Source organism: Plecotus auritus (assembly GCF_963455305.1).
Source record: "Plecotus auritus genome assembly, chromosome: 4".
Lineage (NCBI taxonomy): Eukaryota > Metazoa > Chordata > Mammalia > Chiroptera > Vespertilionidae > Plecotus > Plecotus auritus.
The window spans coordinates 111,859,683-111,880,840 of record NC_137775.1 but is presented as its reverse complement, the minus strand read 5'-3'; the positions used below and the strand labels follow the sequence as shown (position 1 = coordinate 111,880,840).

Sequence of the window (21,158 nt, the reverse complement as noted above, 5' to 3'; positions counted from 1 at the left end):
ACCCCCATCACTCTGCCATTGCTGCCCGGCCTCCCTCTGCGGGAGGCAAGGACAGGGGATCAGGGGACAGTGCCGCCCCCCCTCCCACATCGCCCCTCCACTGTCACTGGTTGCTGCCCCCCCATCGCCATTCCTCCCTCTGCCCGCTGGCATGCGCCTTGGCTGGCCTGGCACCACCTGCTCACTGGCCCCGCCCCCCACTGACTGTTCGTTCTGCCATTTGGTCTATTTGCATATTACACTTTTATTATATAGGATTTTGGGAAATATTCAGGCCACAGAAGCTACTAGGTCTGATATTGCTCACCTGTATGGCTCAGGCAACCTGCTCAAATTCAGTAAGTCTCTGTTTACTTATTAGCCAAGGGTATCATGTTTGTCTTATTTACCTTTCAAGGCTTCTGTGAAGATGAAATAGAGCAATATACGTGAAATCTCAGTAACTGTCCTATTAGCAAAAGCAGGCAGCCCTTCTGGAGTTGGGGCTAAGGGTGTAGGCCCACTAGGTTCCCTCTAGATCAGCCGTGGGCAAACTACGGCCCGCGGGCCGGATCCGGCCCGTTCAGCTGTTCTATCTGGTCCACGGAGCCGAAAGAGCAGAGGGTTCTCTTGCTCTCCCCTCCGCTCCTTTACTTTGAATTTATATTAGTTCACACAAACACTCCATCCATGCTTTTGTTCCGGCCCTCCGGTCCAGTTTAAGAACCCATTGTGGCCCTCGAGTCAAAAAGTTTGCCCACCCCTGCTCTAGATTCACTCTGCTGAACACAGGAGAATGTTCTTAAGTTTCCTTCTCTTCACTGTTTCTTACAACCTACCGTTTGTTCTCTGTCTCCAAGCATACAGTCATTTTCAGGTAATGATCTTCCTTTCGCTTTTCCAAAGTGGCAGACACAAGAGAAAGTTCCCCGAAGAGAGAGACGAGCCAGGTCAGGCGAGAAATGCCACTGAATGCAGGGAAACCAAACTGCTCTTCTTCCAATGGGCCAGCTGTGGGAATTACAAACACTGTGGGAAGCGGGAAGCAAAGGACTGACAGCTGGAGAGCAGGGGCGGGACACACGTGGGTATGGCAGGGAGTAACCCATGTGGCTGGTGATCAGGACAGCACAGCCTTGCCTTACCATGTGGGTGTGCAAGATGATGAATCATCCAGGGGTCCTCAAACTATGGCCCGCGGGCCACATGCAGCCCGCCCAGGACATTTATCCGGCCCGCCGGGTGCCGCTGCCTGTCCTGCTTAGCAGCCGACTCGTCCCGGGCCCGCAGTGCGCATAGGAATTTGTTCATAGTTTTTTTTAAAACTATAGTCCGGCCCTCCAACGGTCTGAGGGACAGTGAACTGGCCCCCTGTTTAAAAAGTTTGAGGACCCCTGAATCATACTGATGAAAACTCAGGTGCTTGAATGTAAACCCTTTCATAAAAGTGTCTCAATTTTTTCTTGTTTATTAAATTTGGTTTTGTTGTATAATAAAATATGTTATTGGAAACAGCAGTCCATCTAGTCCATGGGATAATGAAAATGTTTCAGATTTCTATATGTATGTGCGCATATACACAGACACATATATACCATACATATGTATCCTCTTCAGTTAATGAGTTGAAGAAGTAAGAAACCAACATATTCAGCTCAAGTCTTATGTTCCTATATATACAATCTGTATACATGGCAAGAAGGTAAAAGTTTCATGATAACTGTGAAGAATATTATAATACCCAGAAACTATGTCAACATCAAGAAAATTGACACAGTGGTAAGTGTTTTCTTAATCTACTTTCCTGAACAAAATTATATTCAAAAGAGTATCTGTGTGATAAATCTACTCAAGATACAGCTCTTTTCCCCAGCCTAAATTTTAAACATAACCTAGATTTAGAAGACTTCATATCCATTACATTGTTCTAAAAACCAAATATTTCTTATAATTTTGATATCAAAGGTAAATTATAAATAAAAGCAAACAGACTTCCCTTCACTATGCATTACTGCATCAAAATTACAACTAAATTATAAGAGACCCATCATTGAGAACCACCTGAAGAATAGCTGAACAGAACTCCTAGAACTAAGGGTATAAAGAAGAAGCCACCGGAGACTTGTGGGAGAGGCAGGGACCTGGTCTGAACAGGCCCCACATCGATGCTGTGGAGTTAAGAAATGGGAGGGATCTCTCAGCTGTGGAGAACCCCTGAGGAGCAAGCAGTCCCAGCCCCACACCAGGCTCCCCACCCTAAGGCTTCAGAGCCAGAAAACAACGCCCACACAACTTCTAACTGTGGGGTTGGCAGGTGAGTGAGATGAAAGGCTGTTGGAGACCTATGCACAGACTCACTTACTTAAATGCAATTTGTTCTGATCTCCAGCACTGGGGCAGCAGCATGAAAAGTGCCAGGGACATACAGGGGGGAGCTGGATTTACTAACTTTAGGGTGAGGGCTGGAGGGGCAGGGGTTAGGGCAGCTCAATACAAGGACAGAAGTGCTGGTGGACACCATTGTTCCTTTGTTGAGTCCTCCCCACAACCAGCCTGAAGCTCAATGGGCACAATATCTAAGCTAGCCACTAAACTACTTAACACCAATCACCCTTCCCTGGTGATTCCCTGAGTCCTGACCGACCAAAATCATGCTCCTGCCCCAACCTCTTCCCCAGACTGGCTACCTCAGGTCAGAGCGTGCATGTTCCTGAAATATCGCTAAAGTTCAAAAATACCAAACAAGTCGCATCTGGCCCCAGCAGGCCCGCTACCACTTGCTAAGCTGCCTTAAGCAGAAACTAGTGGAAGCTGTATCAGTTCTCTACTTAGCCTCTCCCAGGTGCCTCCAAGCCAAGCACAGGTGGCAATCTTCTGCAGATCACTTTGTACCTCCTACCAGGTAGCCCTGGGCAGGACACAGGCAGTGGCTGACCTTGGACCGAACCAGAGCACCCCCTCTACCCCCCGCCAAAGGCCCCAGAAGCAATATATCTGGTGGCCAAGTTCAGAACAAAACAGAGGACTACCCAACCATCCCCACAAATGCCAAACCCAAAAGGCAGGCTCAGCAGGTAGCAGAGCCCCGCTAAAGCAAATTGCACTCCACGGGCCAGCCCCTGCACAACAGCTCATCTGCTGTAGTCACAGACATTCCTCACAGCCTGTCAGTCTAAGGGTCAACCCCTCCCACTGACGTCACAACAGCAATAAAGACTCAACTACAACAGAGGGCACACACAACCCACACAAAGGAAAGACCTAGAGAACCCAACCAGGTGACAAGGAGACTGTACCACTGGGCCCCACAGGACATGTACCACATAAGGCCATTCTTCTAAGAATAGGAAATGTAGCAGATCAACCTAATACACAGAAACAAACACAGAGAGGCAGCATAAATGAGGAGAGAAAGAACTATGCCCCAAATGGGAAAAAAACAAACAAAACAAAACACCTCTAGAAAAAAAGCTTAATGAAATGGAGACAAGCAATCTAACAGGTGCAGAGTTCAAAACACCAGTTATAAGGATGCTCAGTGATCTTACGGGAAGAGAGATGAACCCACTGAGAACTTCAACAGAGAATGAACATTAAAATGAAAATAGAAAATATAAAAACAAGCCAATGAGTAATTAAGAACACAATAACTGAAATAAAGAACATGAATCAACAGTAGACCAAATGAAGCAGAGGTTCAAATCTGCTTAGAAAGACAAAGAAAAAACATCCAATCTGAACAGCAAAAAGAAAAAAAAATCAAATAAATAAGGATAGATTAAGAGACTTCTAGGACAACATCAAGTATACCAACATTTTTATCACAGAGATACTAGAAAGAGAAGAAAGACATCAAAACCTATTTGAAGAAATAATAATGGAAAATTTTTCTAATCTGGCAAAGGAAATACACATACAAGTTCAGGAAGCACAGAATGTCCCAAACATAAAATCCTAAACAACTCAGACCAGGACAAATCGTAATTAAAAAGCCAAAAGTTAAAGATAAAAGAGAATCTTAAAAGCAGCAGAGCAAAGCAGTTATGTACAAGGAAGCTCCAATAAAATGTCAGCTTATTTCTTAACAAAAAATTTGCAGACAAGGATTGGCACACAATAACCAAAGTAAAAACAACAACAACGAAGACCTACAATGAAAGCTATTCTACCAAGCAAGACTATAATTTAGATTTGAAGGTGAGATAAAGAGCAGCTACCCATACAAAATTATTTTTAAAAGTTCACTGCCACCAAACTGGTATTACAAAATATGTTAAAGGGACATATTTAAAAAGAAGGGGAAAATGTAAAAAAAAAAAAAAAATCAAGAGGAAGGAACACCTCCAAGTTCTTTTTAGAAGGCCAGCATAATCCTAGTTCCAACACCAGATAAAGATACTACAAAGAAAGAAAAGTATAGGCCAATATCCCTAATGAACAAAGATGCTAAAATCCTCAAGAAAATAATAGTAAATCAAATCTAACAATACATTTAAAAGATCATACATCTTGACCAAGTGGTATTTATTCCATAGTTGCAAAGATGTTGCAATATTACCAAATCAATAAATGTGATATGTCACATAAACAAAATGAAAGATAAACATCACATGATCTTATCAATAGATGCAGAAAAAGCATTCCACAAAATCCAACAACTATTTATGATTTTTAAAAAAATCTCAGCAAAGTGGGGTTGGAGGGATCATACATCAACATAATGAAGGCCATATATGACAAATCTACAGCCAACATCATACTCAATTGGCAAAAACTAAAAGCGTTTCTGTTAAGATCAGGAACAAGACAGGAATGTCTACTATCACCACTTTTATTCAGCATAGTATTGGAAGACCTAGCCACAGCATTCCAACAAGAAGAAAAAAATAAAGGCATTTCAATTGGAAAGGAGAAAGTAAAAGGGTAATTATTTGCATATGATATGATATTGTACATAGAAAACCCTAAAGACTCCACCAAAAAACTATTAGATCTAAAAAATGTGTTCGGCAAAGTAGAAGGGTACAAAATTAATATCCAGAAATCAATGACATTTTTATACACCAATAATGAACTCTCAGAAAGAGATACTAAAAAAAAAAAAATCCCTTTTATCGTTGTAGCAAAGAATAATAAGATACCTAGGAATAAACTTAACCAAGGAGGTAAAAGACCTGTCCTTGGAAAACCATAGGATTGAAGAAAGAAAGAGAGGGTGATACAAACAGTAGCATATCAATGTTCATGGACTGGAAGCAGTGTATAGATCAGGGGTGGGCAAACTTTTTGACTCGAGGGCCACAATGGGTTCTTAAACTGGACCGGAGGGCCGGAACAAAAGCATGGATGGAGTGTTTGTGTGAACTAATATAAATTCAAAGTAAAGGAGCGGAGGGGAGAGCAAGAGAACCCTCCGCTCTTTCGGCTCCGCAGGCCGGATAGAACAGCCGAACGGGCTGGATCCAGCCCGCGGGCCGTAGTTTGCCCACGGCTGGTATAGATTCAACGCAATTCCTATTAAAATACCAATGGCATATTTCACAGATCAAGAACAAACTCTCCAAAAATTTATATGGAATCAAAAAAACAAACAAACACACACACACAAAAAAAATAACACCAACAAAACAAAACAAAAACAAAAACAAAAAAAACCTGAATAGCCTCAGCAATCTTGAGAAAGAAGAACAAAGTTGTAGGGATCACAATACTGGATATCAAACTATTCTACAAAGCTATTATAACCAAAACAGCTTGGTAGTGCCACAGAACAAGCATGCTGATCAATGGAACAGATCAGAGACCCCCAGAAATCAACCCATGCCATCATGGTCAGTTAATTTTAACAAAGGAGGCAAGAACATACAATGGAGTCAAGACAGTAAAATGGTGATGGGAAAACTGGATAGGTACAAGCAAAAAAAATTAAATTAGACCACTAATTTACACCACACACAAGAAATACATAAAAAAAAAACTCGAAGAAAACATAGGCAGTAAACCCCAGACATCTCTCATACCAATATGCCTGCTGATACATCTCCTAGGACAAGAAAAACAAAAGTGAAAATAAAGAAATGAGACTACATCAAATAAAAAGCTTCTGCACAGCAAAAAAAACCATCAACAAAATGAAAAGAGAACTCACTGTATGAGAGAACATATTCACAAATGATACATCAGATAAAAGGTTCATTTCCAAAATATATAAAGAACTTATACAACTTAACACCAGGAAGATAAACAAAACAATTAAAAAATGGGCAAATGAATAGACATTTCTCCAAAGAGGATATACAGATGGCCAATAGACATGAAAAAATGCTCCAAGTCACTAATCATCAGAGAGATACAAATTAAAACCACAATGAGGTATTACCTCACACCTGTCAGAATGGCTACTATCAATAAATCAACAACCAACATGTGCTGACGAGGACTGGAGAAAAGGAAACCCTAGTGCACTGCTGGTGGCCATGCAGTCTGGTGCAGCCACTATGGAAAACGGTAGGAATTTTCCTCAAAAGATCAAAAATGGAACTTTCTTTTGATCCAGTGATCCCACTTCTGGGACTATATCCTAAGAATCCCAAAACATCAATCAGAAAGAATGTATGCACCACAATGTTCATAGTAATGTTATTTACAATAGTCAAGGTCTGGAAATAGCCCACATGCCCATCAGTAGATGAGTGGATAAAAAGGCCGTGGTACATTTACAACATGGAATAATACATGGCCGTAAAAAGAAGGAACTGTTATCCTTTGTGTCGGCATGCATGGACCTTGAGATTATTATGCTAGAGGAAATCAGCCAATCAGAAAAAAAGAAATACCATATGGTCTCTTATATGTGAAATCTAATGAACAAAATAAACTGATGAGCCCTGGCTGGTTTGGCTCAGTGAATAGAGCATCAGCCTGTGAACTGAAGGATCCCGGGTTCGATTCTGGCCAAGGGCACATGCCTGGGTTGCGGGCTCCATCCCTGGTGTGGGGTGTGCAGGAGGCAGCCAATCAATGATTCTCTCTCATCATTGATGTTTCTATCTCTCCCTCTCCCCACCTCTCTGAAATCAATTAAAATATATATATTTTTTTCATCAGTTTATTTTATATATATATATAAACTGCTCTCCAGGTCCATCCAAGCTGCTGCAAATGGTAAGAATTCCTTCTTTTTTATAGCAGCGTAGTATTCCATTGTGTAGATGTACCATAGTTTTCTAATCCACTCATCTGCTGATGGGCATTTAGGCTGTTTCCAAATCTTAGCTATGGTGAATTGTGCTGCTATGAACATAGGGGTGCATATATCCTTTCTGATTGGTGTTTCTAGTTTCTTGGGATATATTCCTAGAAGTGGGATTACTGGGTCAAATGGGAGTTCCATTTTTAGTTTTTTGAGGAAACTCCATACTGTTCTCCACAGTGGCTGCACCAGTCTGCATTCACACCAGCAGTGCACGAGGGTTCCTTTTTCTCTGTATCCTTGCCAGCACTTGTCGTTTGTTGATTTGTTGATTGCCATTCTGACAGGTGTGAGATGGTACCGCATTGTCATTTTGATTTGCATCTCTCAGATAATTAGTGACTTTGAGCATGTTTTCATGTCTCTTGGCCTTCCGTCTTCTTTAGAAAAGATTCTATTTAGGTCCGTTGCCCATTTTTTATTGGATCATTTATCTTCCTTTTATTAAGTTGTATAAGTTCCCTGTAGATGTTGGAGATTAAACCTTTATCAGTGATAACATTTGCAAATATGTTCTCCCATACAGTGGGCTTTCTTGTTGTTTTGTTGATGGTTTCTTTTGCTGTGCAAAAGCTTTTTATTTTGATGTAGTCCCATTCGTTTATTTTCTCTTTAGCTTCCATTGCCCTAGGAGCGGTATCGGTGAAGAAATTACTTCGGCATATGTCTGAGATTTCTCTGCTTGTGGATTCCTCTAGTATTTTTTATGGTTTCCCATCTTAAGTTTAAGTCCTTTACCCATTTTGAGTTTATTTTTGTGTATGGTGTAAGTTGGTGATCTAGTTTCATCTCTTTGCATGTATCTGTCCAATTTTCCCAACACCATTTGTTGAAGAGACTGTCTTGACTCCATTGTATGTTCATGCCTCCTTTGTCAAATATTAATTGAGCATAGTGGTTTGGGTCGATTTCTGGGTTCTCTATTCTATTCCATTGGTCTCTATGTCTGTTCTTATGCCAGTATCAGGCAGTTTTGAGAACAGTGGCCTTGTAATACAGCTTGAAATCTAGTATTGAGATCCCACCTACTTTGTTCTTCTTTCTCAGGATTGCTGTGGCTATTCGGGGTCTTTTTTTTATTCCAGATGAATTTTTGGAGAGTTCTTTGTAGGTCTGTGAAATATGCCGTTGGTATTTTAGTGGGGAGTGCATTGAATCTATAGATTGTGTTGGGTAGTATGGATATTTTAATGATGTTGATTCTCCCAATCCATGAACATGGTATGTTCTTCCATCTGTTTACATCTTCCTCTATCTCTTTTTTCAGTGTCCTGTAGTTTTCTGCGTATAGGTCTTTTACCTCCTTAGTTAAGTTTATTCCTAGGTATCTTAATTTTTTTGGTGCGATGGTAAATGGAATTGCTTTTTTAGTCTCTCTTTCTGAAAGTTCACTATTGGTGTATAGAAATGCCATAGATTTCTTGGTGTTAATTTTGTATCCTGCTACATTGCCGGATTCATTTATTAAGTCTAATAGTTTTTTGATGGAGTCTTTTGGGGTTTTTATGTACAATATCATGTCATCTGCAAATAAGGACAGCTTTACTTCTTCTTTTCCAATTTGGGTGCCTTTTATTTCTTCTTCTTGTCTAATTGCAATGGCTAATACTACCAGCACTATATTGAACAGGAGTGGTGAGAGTGGGCATCCCTGTCTTGTTCCTGTTCTTAAGGGAAATGGTTTTAGTTTTTGCCCACTGAGTATGATGTTGGCTGTGGGTTTTTCACATATGGCTTTTATTATGTTGAGGTATGATCCTTCTATTCCCACCTTGCTGAGAGTTAGATTTTGTCAAATGCTTTTTCTGCATCAATGGATATGATTATGTGATTTTTATCTCTCAATTTGTTTATGTGATGTGTCACATTTATTGATCTGCGGATATTGTACGATCCTTGCATCCCTGGGATAAATCCTACTTGGTCATAGTGTATGATCTTTCTGATGTACTGCTGGATCCAATTTGCTAGAATTTTGTTGAGGATTTTGGCATCTATGTTCATGAGGGATATTGGCCTGTATTTCTCATTCATTGTGTTGTCTTTATCTGGTTTTGGTATTAGGGTGATGCTGGCTTCATAGAATGAGCTTGGAAGTGTTCCTTCCTCTTGAATTTTTTGGAATAGTCTAAGGAGGATGGGTTTTAGTTCTGTTTTGAATGTTTGGTAAAACTCCCCTGTGAGGCCATCTGGCCCTGGGCTTTTGTTTGCTGGAAGCTTTTTGATGACTGCTTCAATTTCTTCCATAGTTATTGGCCTATTGAGATGTTTAGATTCTTCCTGATTGAGTTTTGGAAGGTTCCATTTTTCTAGGAATATGTCCATTTCTTCCAGGTTGTCCAGTTTGTTGGAATATGTTCATACTATTTTTTAACAATCCTTTGTATTTCTGTGGGGTCTGTTGTTATTTCTCCTCTTTCATTTCTGATTTTGTTTATTTGGGTCCTCTCTCTTTGCTTCTTGGTGAGCCTGGCTAGAGGTTCATCAATCTAGTTTATCCTTTCAAAGAACCAGCTCTTGGTTTTGCTGGTCTTTTGTATTTTTTTTTATCTCTATGTCATTTATCTCCACTCTGATCTTTATTATTTCCTTCTTTCTGCTTACACTGGGCTTTTCTTGTTGCTCTCTTTCTAACTTTTGAGTTGTAGGGTTTGGTAGTTTATTACCATTGTTTCTTGTTTTTTTGCAGTAGGCTTGTAGAACTATGAACTTCCCTCTCAAGACTGCTTTCACTGTGTCCCATAGATTTTGGATTGTTGTGTTTTCATTGTTCTTTGTTGCCATGATGTTTTTTATTTCTTCTTTGATCTCTCTGGTAACCCAGTTATTGTTTAGTAGCATGCTATTTAGTCTCCATGTGTTTGATTTTTTTGGATTGTTTTTATTGTAGTTGATTTCCAGTTTTATGCCACTGTGATCTGAGAAGATGCTTGATACGATTTCTATCTTCTTGAATTTGAAGAGTCTTTGCCTGTGACCCAATATATGGTCTATCTTTGAAAATGACCCATGTGCACTTGAGAAGAATGTATATGCTGTGGATTTGGGATGAAATGTTCTGAAGATGTCAATTAATTCTATCTGGTCTAGTGAGTCATTTAGGATGTTTCTTTGCTGATTTTTTGTTTAGAGGATCTGTCCAATGGTGATAGTGGGATATTAAAGTCTCCTACTATGATTGTATTGCTGTTAATCTCTCCCTTGATATCCTCCAGGAGTTTTTTTTTATGTATTTGGGTGCTCCTGTATTGGGTGCATATATGTTTATCAGAGTTATTTCTTCTTGTTGGATTGCTCCGTTTAGTATTATGAAGTGGCCTTCCTTATCTCTTTTTATGTCCTTCACTTTGAGATCTAATTTGCTAGATATAAGTATTGCTACCCCAGCTTTTTTTTCATTTCCATTTGCCTGAAAAACTTTTTTCCATCCCTTCACCCTCAGTCTGCGTGCGTCTTTTTTTCTGAGGTGGGTTTCTTGTAGACAGCAGATATATGGGTCATGCTTTCTTATCCAATCCGTTACCCTATGTCTTTTGATTGGGGCATTTAATCCATTTACATTTAAAGTTATTATTGATAGGTACTTGTTTGTCGCCATTTTTATTCTTTACCCCTGTGTTCCTTCTTCGCTTCCTATTTCTCCTTTTTATAGCAGACCCTTTAGCATTTCTTGCATTGCTGGTTTGATGGTAATAAATTCCCTTAGTCATTTTTTGTGTGTGAAGCTCCTGATTTCACCTTCAATTTTGATTGATAGCCTTGCTGGGTACAGTATTCTTGGATTCAGACCCTTCCTTTGCATGACTTTGTATATTTCATTCCATTCCCTTCTGGCCTGATGTGTTTCTGCTGAGAAATCAGTTGCTAGTCTGATGGGGGATCCTTTGTAGGTAACTTTCTGTCTTTCTCTGGCCGCTTTTAAGATTCTTCCTTTGTCGTTGGTGTTTGCCAATTTAATTATAATGTGCCTTGCATCAGTCTTTTGGGGTTCATTTTGCTTGGGACTCTGTAAGCTTCTTGGATTTGTGTGGGGTTTTTCTTCCCTATATCAGGGAAGTTTTCTGTCATTATTTCTTCAAACAGGTTTTCTATTCCTTGCTCAGTTTCCTTTCCTTCTGGAACCCCTATTATGCAGATATTGTTTCATTTCGTGTTGTCCCAAAGTTCCCTTAGGCTCTCCTCCTGCTTTTTATTTTATTTTTATTTTTTTTATTTTTATATATTTTATTGATTTTTTACAGAGAGGAAGGGAGAGGGATAGAGAGTTAGAAACATCGATGAGAGAGAAACATCGATCAGCTGCCTCCTGCACACCCCCTACTGGGGACGTGCCCGCAACCAAGGTACATGCCCTTGACCGGAATCGAACCTGGGACCTTTCAGTCCGTAGGCTGACGCTCTATCCACTGAGCCAAACCGGTTTTGGCTCTCCTCCTGCTTTTTAATTTTTGTTTTCTAGATGCTGCTCTACTTGGGTATTTTTTCCTATCTTGTCCTCTAGCTCACTGATGCGGTCCTCTGCTTCTTCTAGTCTACTCTTGATGCTTTCTATTGAGTTCTTTACAGCAGCGATGTTATTTTTCATTTCTTCTTGGTTCTTCTTCATTTCTTCTTGGTTCTTACACATATTGTCAAATTTGTCTTCCATTCTTTTCATCTACCTTATGATCATTTCTCTGAATTCTTTCTCTGACAGGTTGCTTGCCTCCATTTCGTTTACTTCCTTTTCTGGTGCTACCTGCTTTTCTTTCATATGTGGGCTGTTTCTTTGTCTTCCCATGATCTCTCTTCTCCGGGTGTCTGGTTATGTAGTTCTCTCTCTCCTTTTTGTGAGGAAATGTAGAGCTCCTCTGAATCTGAGTGCTTATGGCACTTGGGGACCGGTGTTCTTGGGTTCACAGCTGTTTGGTGGGTGCCGTAGTTGTAGATTCCCCGGGCTTTTCAGGCATCCGATAACATCCATTTTCCCCTTCAAGATGGCGCTGTCTCCGCATCCGAGTGGGTTGCTCCGGGAGGGAACCCAGAAGCAGTGGGGGCTGCCCGGTCTGGGGAGCCCCGTCCAGCAGTCCCCCACAGTCTCCTGGAGTATAGCTGTCCCTCAACTCACCAACAAACACTCCCTATGTGAACACACACTCTCCCTTTGTTTTCTCACTCACACACTATCTTGCAGTCTGCCTTCCCATCGGCAGCCATCTTCCCTAATCTGATTCTTTAATGCATGTTGAAGTATATAACTACTCATAATTAGAACATTTCTAAGAATGCTACTTACAAACTGTGTTGTGTCAAGTACTATTTTACGGAATAGAGTAATTCTCTCTGTAATGCATCACCCCCAACAGTGGTTAAGTATGCTTGTAATAAGGGTACCAGAAGTAAAGAAAGCAAGCAAGGGAGAAAACCTATTTGAAGAATTAAGGACAGAAAACTACCCTAGCCTGGTGAAGGAACATGGAGCAATAAGTATTACTACACCAGTAGTTTTTGTCCTGTTCTCATTGACTATTTTTTTTCCCATCCCTTCACTTTCAACCTGTGTGTATCTTTTGTTCTGAGGTGAGTCTCTTGTACACAGCATATACACTGAGTGGCCAGATTATTATGATCTCTGAATGCATAATAATCTGGCCACTCAGTGTATATCCTATATAATAAAAGGCTAATATGCAAATTGTCCCCTCAACCAGGAGTTCGACCAGCAGGCAGGCCGGCCAAACCCCACCCATGCACAAATTCATGCACCGGGCCTCTAATACACACACACACACACACACACACTGAGTGGCCAGATTATTATGCGTTCAGAGATCATAATAATCTGGCCACTCAGTGTATATGAGTCATGTATTCTTATCCTTTCTGTCACACTGTGTCTTGCAATTAGAGCATTTCATCCATTTGCATTTACAGTTACTAATGATAGGTACTTATTTATTGCCATTTTTTAAAAGGCTATGTTCTTCTTTCTCTATGTCTTAAAATAGTCCCTTTAGCATTTCTTGCATTGCTGGTTTGATGCTAATAAACTCCTTTCGTCTTCTTTTGCTGGAAAGCTTCTTTATTTGACCTTCGATTTTAAATGACAGCCTTGCTGGATAGAGCAGTCTTGTTTCAGGTTCTTGCTTTTTATTACTTAGTACTTCATGCCAAGCCCTTCTGGCCTGACATGTTTCTGTGGAGAGAGCAGCTGACAAATTTATGGGAACTGACTGTTTCTCTCTTGCTGCATTTAAGATTCTCTCTTTGTGTTTAATCTTGGCCATTTTAATTATGATGTGTCTTGGTGTGGGTCTCCTTGTGTTTATCTTTGGGACTCTCTGTTCTTCCTGAACTTGTGTGACATTTTCCTTCACCAGGCAAGGGTAGTTTTCTCTCATTAATTCCTCAAAGAGGTTCTCTCCTTTGCTCGCTGTCTTTACTTCTGGTAACCCTATGATGTGGATGTTGTTACATTTCATTTTGTCCCAAAGTTCCTTTAAACTCTCCTTCTGTTTAATTACTTTGTCTTTTTCCTATTCTGACTGAGTGATTTTTTTTTCTGTTTTGTCTTTTATATCTGACAAAATGGAGTACAAAACAAAGGCCATAAAAGAAACAAAAAAGGTCACTACAAAATAATTAAAGGATCATTGAGCAGTGTGGCTTGAAACCACGTGGTAAGAAATGGAAATGTTCAGGGTGGCTGGAGTAAAAGAGCTCCAAGTCAGGGCTAATAATATCCACTTCCCTTGTTAGGGGATTTAATAAATAACATAATGTTCACATAGGTGCTCAATAAATGCTTCTGTAGTTCCTCTCTTGATTTGTTTGATTATGTCAACTTCTAGCTCTGAAATTCCATGATTCTTACCATACTGCATGGGTTCTATTGTGTATTGGTTTATACACTGTCTAGCACATTGTACATGTTAAATAAATAGTCTCTAGGACGGTTGGCAGAAGTCTGAGTAAAAGAGGATAAGTGGTTGAAACAAACAAAATACTAATACTAATAATAATAAAAGGATCAAGCTAACAAGAAGATATAACTCTTATTAACATATATTCACCCAATATAGAAGCAACTAAGTTTAAAACAATTTTTGGTAGATTAAAAATTTTTTTATAAAATATATTTTTATTAATTTCAGAGAGGAAAGCAGAGGAAGAGAGAGAGATAAAAACATCAATGATGAGAGAGAATCATTGATTAGCTGCCTCTTGCATGCCCCCTACTGGGGATGGAGTCCACCACTTGGGCATGTGCCCTTGACCAGAATCAAACCTGGGATCCTTCAGTTCACAGGCCAACACTCTATCCATTAAGCCAAATCGGCTAGGGCTTTTGGTGGACTTTAAGGAAGAGATCAACTGCAATACAATCATAGTAGGAGACTTTAAACCCCACTGTCATCAACGGATAGATCTTCCAGAGAAAATATCAACAAGGAAACAGCAACCTTAAATGACACACTAGATCAGGATTTAATTGATATCCACAAAACATTTCATCCCAAATGAGCAGAATATTCTCAAGTGCACATGGAACATTCTCAAAGACAGACCACATGTTAGGACACAAAAGAAGTCTCAATAAATTTAAGAAGATTATAATATCAAGCATCTTCTCCGACCACAATGGCATTGAAATAGAATTCAACCATGATAAAAAAAGCTCAAAAATATTGAAATACATGTAGGTTAAATAGCATGTTATTAAATAATAAATTGACTACCAACAAGATCAAGGAAGAAATCAAAAATTACGTGGACACAAATAAAAATGAACACACAACCACCCAAATATCTATGGGACACAGTGAAAGCAGTCCTGAGAGGGAAGTTCATAGAATTACAGGCCTACATCAACAAGTAAGCAAAATCTGTAGTAAACAATCTAATCCTACACCTGAAAGAATTACAGGGGAAAAAACACCTCAGGAACAGTCCAGAGTAAGTAAAAGAAAGGAAATAATGAAGGTCAGAGAAGAAATAAATGACATAGAAACTAAAAAAACAATATAACACATCAATGAAACCAAGAGCTGGTTATTTGAAAGGAAATAAAAGACTGATGAACCTTTAACCAGATTCATTAAGAAACAGATCAGAGCCAAATAAATATAATCAGAAATAAAATGGAAAGGTAACCACATACATCACAGAAACCCATGTGATTGTAAAAAGATATTATGAATAACAATATGTCAAGAAAATAGACAAGCTGGGCAAAATGGACAAATTCCTAGAAACACACAGTCTTCCAATATTGTATCATGAAGAAGCTGAACACCTGAATAGACCAATAACAACTAATGGAATCTAAGGACTGGTCAATAAACTTCTGGGAGACCAAAGCCCTGGAACAAATGGCTCCAAGGGCGAATTTTACCAAACATTCAAAGAAGAACTAACAGCAATCCTCCTCAAACTATTCCAAAAATCCAAGAGGAGGGGAGACTTCCAAGATCATTTTATGAGGCCAACATTATCCTAATACCAAAACCAGATAAAGACACTACAGAAAAAGAAAATTATAGGCCAATATCCCTGATGAACATTGATGCAAAAATCCTCAAAAAATATTATCACATCAGATTCAGCACTACATTAAAAAATAATACACCATTATCAAGTGAGATTTATTTTGGGGATTCAAGGTTGGTACTATATCCACAAATCAATAAATGTGATACATCACATAAACAAAATAAAATATAAAAATCACACGACCATATCATTAGATACAGAAAAGCATTCAATAAAATCTAATCCCCCTATATGATAAAAACTCTCAGCAAAGTGGGAATAGAGGGATCATACCTCATCATAATAAGGGTCATATGTGAAAAACCTACAGTCAACATCATACTCAATGGACAAAAAGTAAAAGTATTTCCCTTAAGATCAGGAAAAAGACAGGTATGTCCACCTTCATCATACTTATTCGACATAATACTGGAAGTCCTAGCCATAGTGAACAGACAAGAAGAAGAAATAAAAGACATCCAAGTGGGAAAGGAGCAAGTAAAACTTTTATTTGCAGAAAACATGATTTTGTATATATAAAATCCTAAAGACTCCACCCAAAACTTCTAGAACTAATAAATTTGACAAAATTGCAGGAAACAAAAGTAACATCCAGAAATCAATGGCATTTTTATACACCAATAATAAACTATCAGAAAGAGAAACTAAGAAAACAACTCTATTTACTATTACAACAATAAAAATAAGGTACCTAGGAATAAATTTAACTCAGGAAAAGATAAATAAATGGGAACACAACAAGCTAAAAAGCTGCACAGCAAAAGAAACCATTGGCACAATGAAAAGGGAACCCACTGTATGTGAGAATATATTTACAAAGGATACATCCAATAGGGGTTAATTTCCAAAATATATAAAGAACGTATACAATTCAACATCAGGAAGACAAACAAGCCAATAGACATGTGAAAAAAATGCTCAAAGTCACTGATCATCAGAGAGATGCAAATTAAAACTACAACGAAGTACCACCTCACACCTGTCAGAATGGCTACTATCAATAAATTAAGAAACAAGTGCTGGAGAGGATGTGGAGAAAAGGGAACCCTTGTGCACTGCTGGTGGGAATGCAGACTGGTGTAGTCACTGCGGAAAACAGTATAAAGTTTCTTCAAAAATTAAAAATGGAATTGTCTGTTGACCCGGTGATCCCACTTCTGGGTATATATACTAAGAATCCTAAAACACCAATCAGAATATATGCATCCCATGTTTATAACAGCATTGTTTACAATAGTTAAGATCTAGAAACAGCCTAAGTGCCCATCAGTAGATGAGTGGATAAAAAAAGCTATGGTACATTTACACAATGTGGCTATATAAAAGAAGGAACTGTTATCCTTTGGGAAAGCATAGGTGGACCTGGAGATTATTATGCTAAGCCAAATAAGCCAGTCAAAGAAAGACAAATGCTATAAGATCTCTCTAATATGTGGAATCTAAGGAACAAAATTAACCAAGGAACAAAATGGAATCAGAAGCATGGACACACGGAACATACTGGCTGACGTCTGAGGGGGTGTGGGTGGGAGTGACTGTCTAAAGAAGATGAAGGGATTAACTAAAGAACATATATATATATCTCCCATGGACCCAGACAATAGTTTGATGAAGCACAAGGGAGGGGGAGGCGGGGTGTAGAGGTGGACAAAGGGGGTGGGGAAGGGGGACACCTGCAATAATACCTACATTAAAAATTTTTAATAGAAACAAACAAAAAAGATAAATTTAAAAATCACTACCTAATCAATCAATCAATCATTAAACTCCACATAAGTGAGATCTTACTGGATTTGTATTTTTCTGACTGGTTTGTTTGAGTCAGCATAATAATCACCAGGTCCACCCATACATTTTTGACAATTGAGAAATGGCGGGGGGAAAGCAATGCCAGGCCGCATCAGGGTTTTACTAGTATTTCATTCATGAAAGCTCTCAGGAAAGGTGGCCAGACAAGGAACCCAGGTAAGGGTGTGGAAAGACAAGGTGTCCATCCAAAGGCGACTGCAAGAGGAGGCGGCTCCAGGAGGCTCATTTCCTGTTACTAATGGAGGTGCTCAAAGAATCACCAAGACAGAGTAAGTAGCCAAATATGTAATACTGTAGATCCGAATTTGGCCACAGTCAATGTCCCTGTAACTTGTGGGAGAAAGGGGGGCTAGCATATTCTTTTTGCTCCACAAGAGATGCTTTCTCTACAAGAACCTTTCCCTCCATCCCTTTTTAAAAGAGAGGTTTCACTTTCAATTCCTGAGAAAAAATAATGTCCAGCTTGTTAAGATTTCATGAGGCAAAACTCTGCTTAGTAGACTGGGACAGTGGCCTAACAATGCTTACGATTTCTAATACACTTTTTACCTAAGCACACCAAGCAATTCAGTCTCATTTGAGAACAAAAAGAAAAATTAGATATTTTTATTGTTTGTAGGTGCGTAATAAATTAAACTGGCCCTCAGTCAGAGAGTCTTTAGTAGAAATAAATCAAAGCTCATCCTTTAGAGAGCTAGGAAATAACCATCTGGCATCCTGGCCCCACCAGTTACACGTGACCTGTGACCCCACCTAAAACTGACCTGTGAAGAGAAGAGATCCTTTCAGCAGGTCTTTCCCCACCACTTCTTTTTTCAGGAACGCAAACTCCTCCATCAAGAGCTCAATATGTTCCTCATGCAAGACTTTCCCTGTGATGACAAAAATGGAATAGAAAGGCAATCGTCATCAATTGAGCTATGCATTCCAGAGTATAAATCTGTGTTTCCCCAGCACTGAAGGATACACAGACTTCAAAACCAATTTGGGAACCACTACGCCTTTAAATACCCCAGCTGTAGGTAGTGCCAATTCTAAAATTACAACAGGAATAACAATCTAAGAAAGCAAGATTCTATCCACCTGCCTCAAAGGCAAGATGAGATCATGAAAGTATCAAAATGGTGTAGCATAAAATTCTAAGACACAAAACGAAGAAAAGGGGTTGTCAAGATTAAAGGAAAGAAGCTAGAACTAGACTTTATTTCAAAGAATTGAAAAAAACAGATGACTTTTTAAATTATCTGGGTTAGAGGGAAAATAAAACCTTAATATTTATAATTTTTTTAATTCTAAAAGAAAACTATTGAAAAATTTTTGATCTAATGGCTTTTTCATATCTAAGCCAGGAATTTCATAACAAACCCAAACTATTTTGTAATTAAGTGCAAAGTGTGGTTATGATCTACACTTTCATTGAAACAAAGAGAGCAATCTGGGCCACCGGAAGATACTCACCAACCTTTGCTTAACCCAGACTCACAGAAAACACTGCAGAATGTACTGGGCTTGTTTTGCACCTCACCGAGTGGGCGGAAATGTCTTCGGAGTCTCCAGAGAATAAGGTGTGTGGGAGAGTGAATTCCTCCCACCCGCTCCCTAACCCATAAATAATGTCAGAGCTTCTTACAGTGAATAGCAGTTCTCTCCTCTGGGTGATTCTATCATGTGCATGAGCATGAGGGGAGGCTGGGCGTCTGAGAAGTTTAAACATGTTTCAGAACATGTTGTATTCTCTCCAGCACTATTTCTATATTTCCATTTCTGCATTTCCATATCCATAGTCATTAAGAAAACTTTTATCTTTCAACTGCATCTTTGATTGTTTTTCTATCATTCTCTCAATGCTCTATTGTGATAAATGTGGCAACCACAGTATACACATATACACGTGAATGCGCGCGTGCGCGCACACACACACACACACACACACACACACATATCCATATACATGTTTTCTTTAGATCAGTTCACTGAAAGGACTTAGAAGCAAAGATAACTGAAAAGGAAAAGCAATGAGCACACCTAGCATATAAATATTGGCATCAAAATATCATTACTTCACTGTTAGGAATGTAAATTAATGCAGCCTGTGAAAAACAGTACAGAGGTTCCTCAGACAAGTAAAGATAGAACTACCATATGATCCAGCTTCTGGTTATTTATCTGAAGGCAACAAAAACACAAACTCCAAAAGATATATGCACCCCTATGTTCAGTGCAGCATCATTCATAATAGCCAAGACATGGAAAGAATCTAAGTGTCCACTGATGGATGAATGGAAAAAGAAAATGTGACACACACATACTCAATGGAATATTATTTAGCCATAAAAAGAAAATCTTGCCATTTGAGACAATATTGACCTTGAGGGCATTATACTAAGTAAAATTAGTCAGACAGAGAAAGACAAATATCATATGATTTCACTTATATGTGGAATCAAAAATAAAAGGAATAAAAACACTCATCGATACAGAGAAGAGTTTCGTGATTGCAAGAGATAGGAGGTGAGAAGTAGGCGAAGAAGGTAAAAAAGGTGGTCAAAAAGCACAAACTCCCAGTTATAAAATAAATAAGTTTGGGAATGTAATATACAGCATGGTGACTATAATTAGTACTTACCTGTGTATTTGAAAGTTGCTAAGAGAGTAAATCTTAAAAGTTCTGGTACAGAAAATTTGTGATGCGTAGTAATAAATCTTAACTAGACTTGTGGTGATCACTGCACAATATATATAAATAATAATTATGTTGTATACCTGAAACTAATATGTTATGTGTCAATCATATCTCAATTTTTACAGATTTTAATTAAAAAATACTATTTACCATTAAATGACTAGGGCTCCTTGAAAAAATGTCTAGTTGCAGGGCTGAGGTAGAAAAAGTTTACCATGAACATAAACCATTTCAAACAACAGAAATATAACAACATGAGATAAGAGGTAGCATGAAGAGATCCCCATTGACTGAATATGAAAAAATTTGAGTATCAAAATAAACAATGAAAATGGAGTATAAAAGGAAGCCATACTGATATAAAGACATAAGCAGAAAGTGTGATAAATAATGAATATTATCAGGTTTCAAACTACCTCCCCACAAAATAATCATTAATTATAAATGGGAAAGAATTAGCTTTCATTGGAATAGCCTTGCAGATACCACTTTAATCAAATGGTATCATTAATGATGGACAAATTGAAATTGAATGGCACCTGATAGGATGTAATGCAAAGAACATAAGATCACCTCTATGATATTTCTATAAAAGATGCATATCCCAAAAATAATTATGAAAAAAAATATCAGGTAAACTCAAATTTAGGAACATTATACAAAATATCTGGCTAGTAAATCTTTTTTAATACCAAGGAAAGACTGAGGAACTGTCCAGATCAGAGGTTAAAAGTGACATGACAGGGCATGAGAAGAGATAAATTAAAGAACTTATATACTGATGGGGGCCCATTGGGCCGGGACTGCTGGGGGGAGGGGCTGCAGGCAGTTGGCCAACTGGCCCCACCCCCAATCGGGGTATTGGGGGCTAATCGGGAATGGGGCCGGCAAGGCGGGGGGAGG

At 38.9% G+C, this 21,158-nt stretch overlaps 1 protein-coding gene across 2 annotated transcripts in view; it reads right to left on the bottom strand.

Moving 5' to 3' along the window:
- Positions 1-21,158, bottom strand: part of BLVRA (biliverdin reductase A) — a 91,494-nt gene that overhangs the window by 4,410 nt on the left and 65,926 nt on the right. For both annotated transcript variants that reach the window (XM_080665458.1, XM_080665459.1), the window contains exons 6-7: positions 18,337-18,444; positions 819-990 (exon numbers count right to left, since the gene is read on the bottom strand). In XM_080665458.1, the coding sequence (XP_080521584.1) occupies positions 819-990; positions 18,337-18,444 (280 nt within the window). The remainder of the gene's footprint in view (positions 1-818; positions 991-18,336; positions 18,445-21,158) is intronic.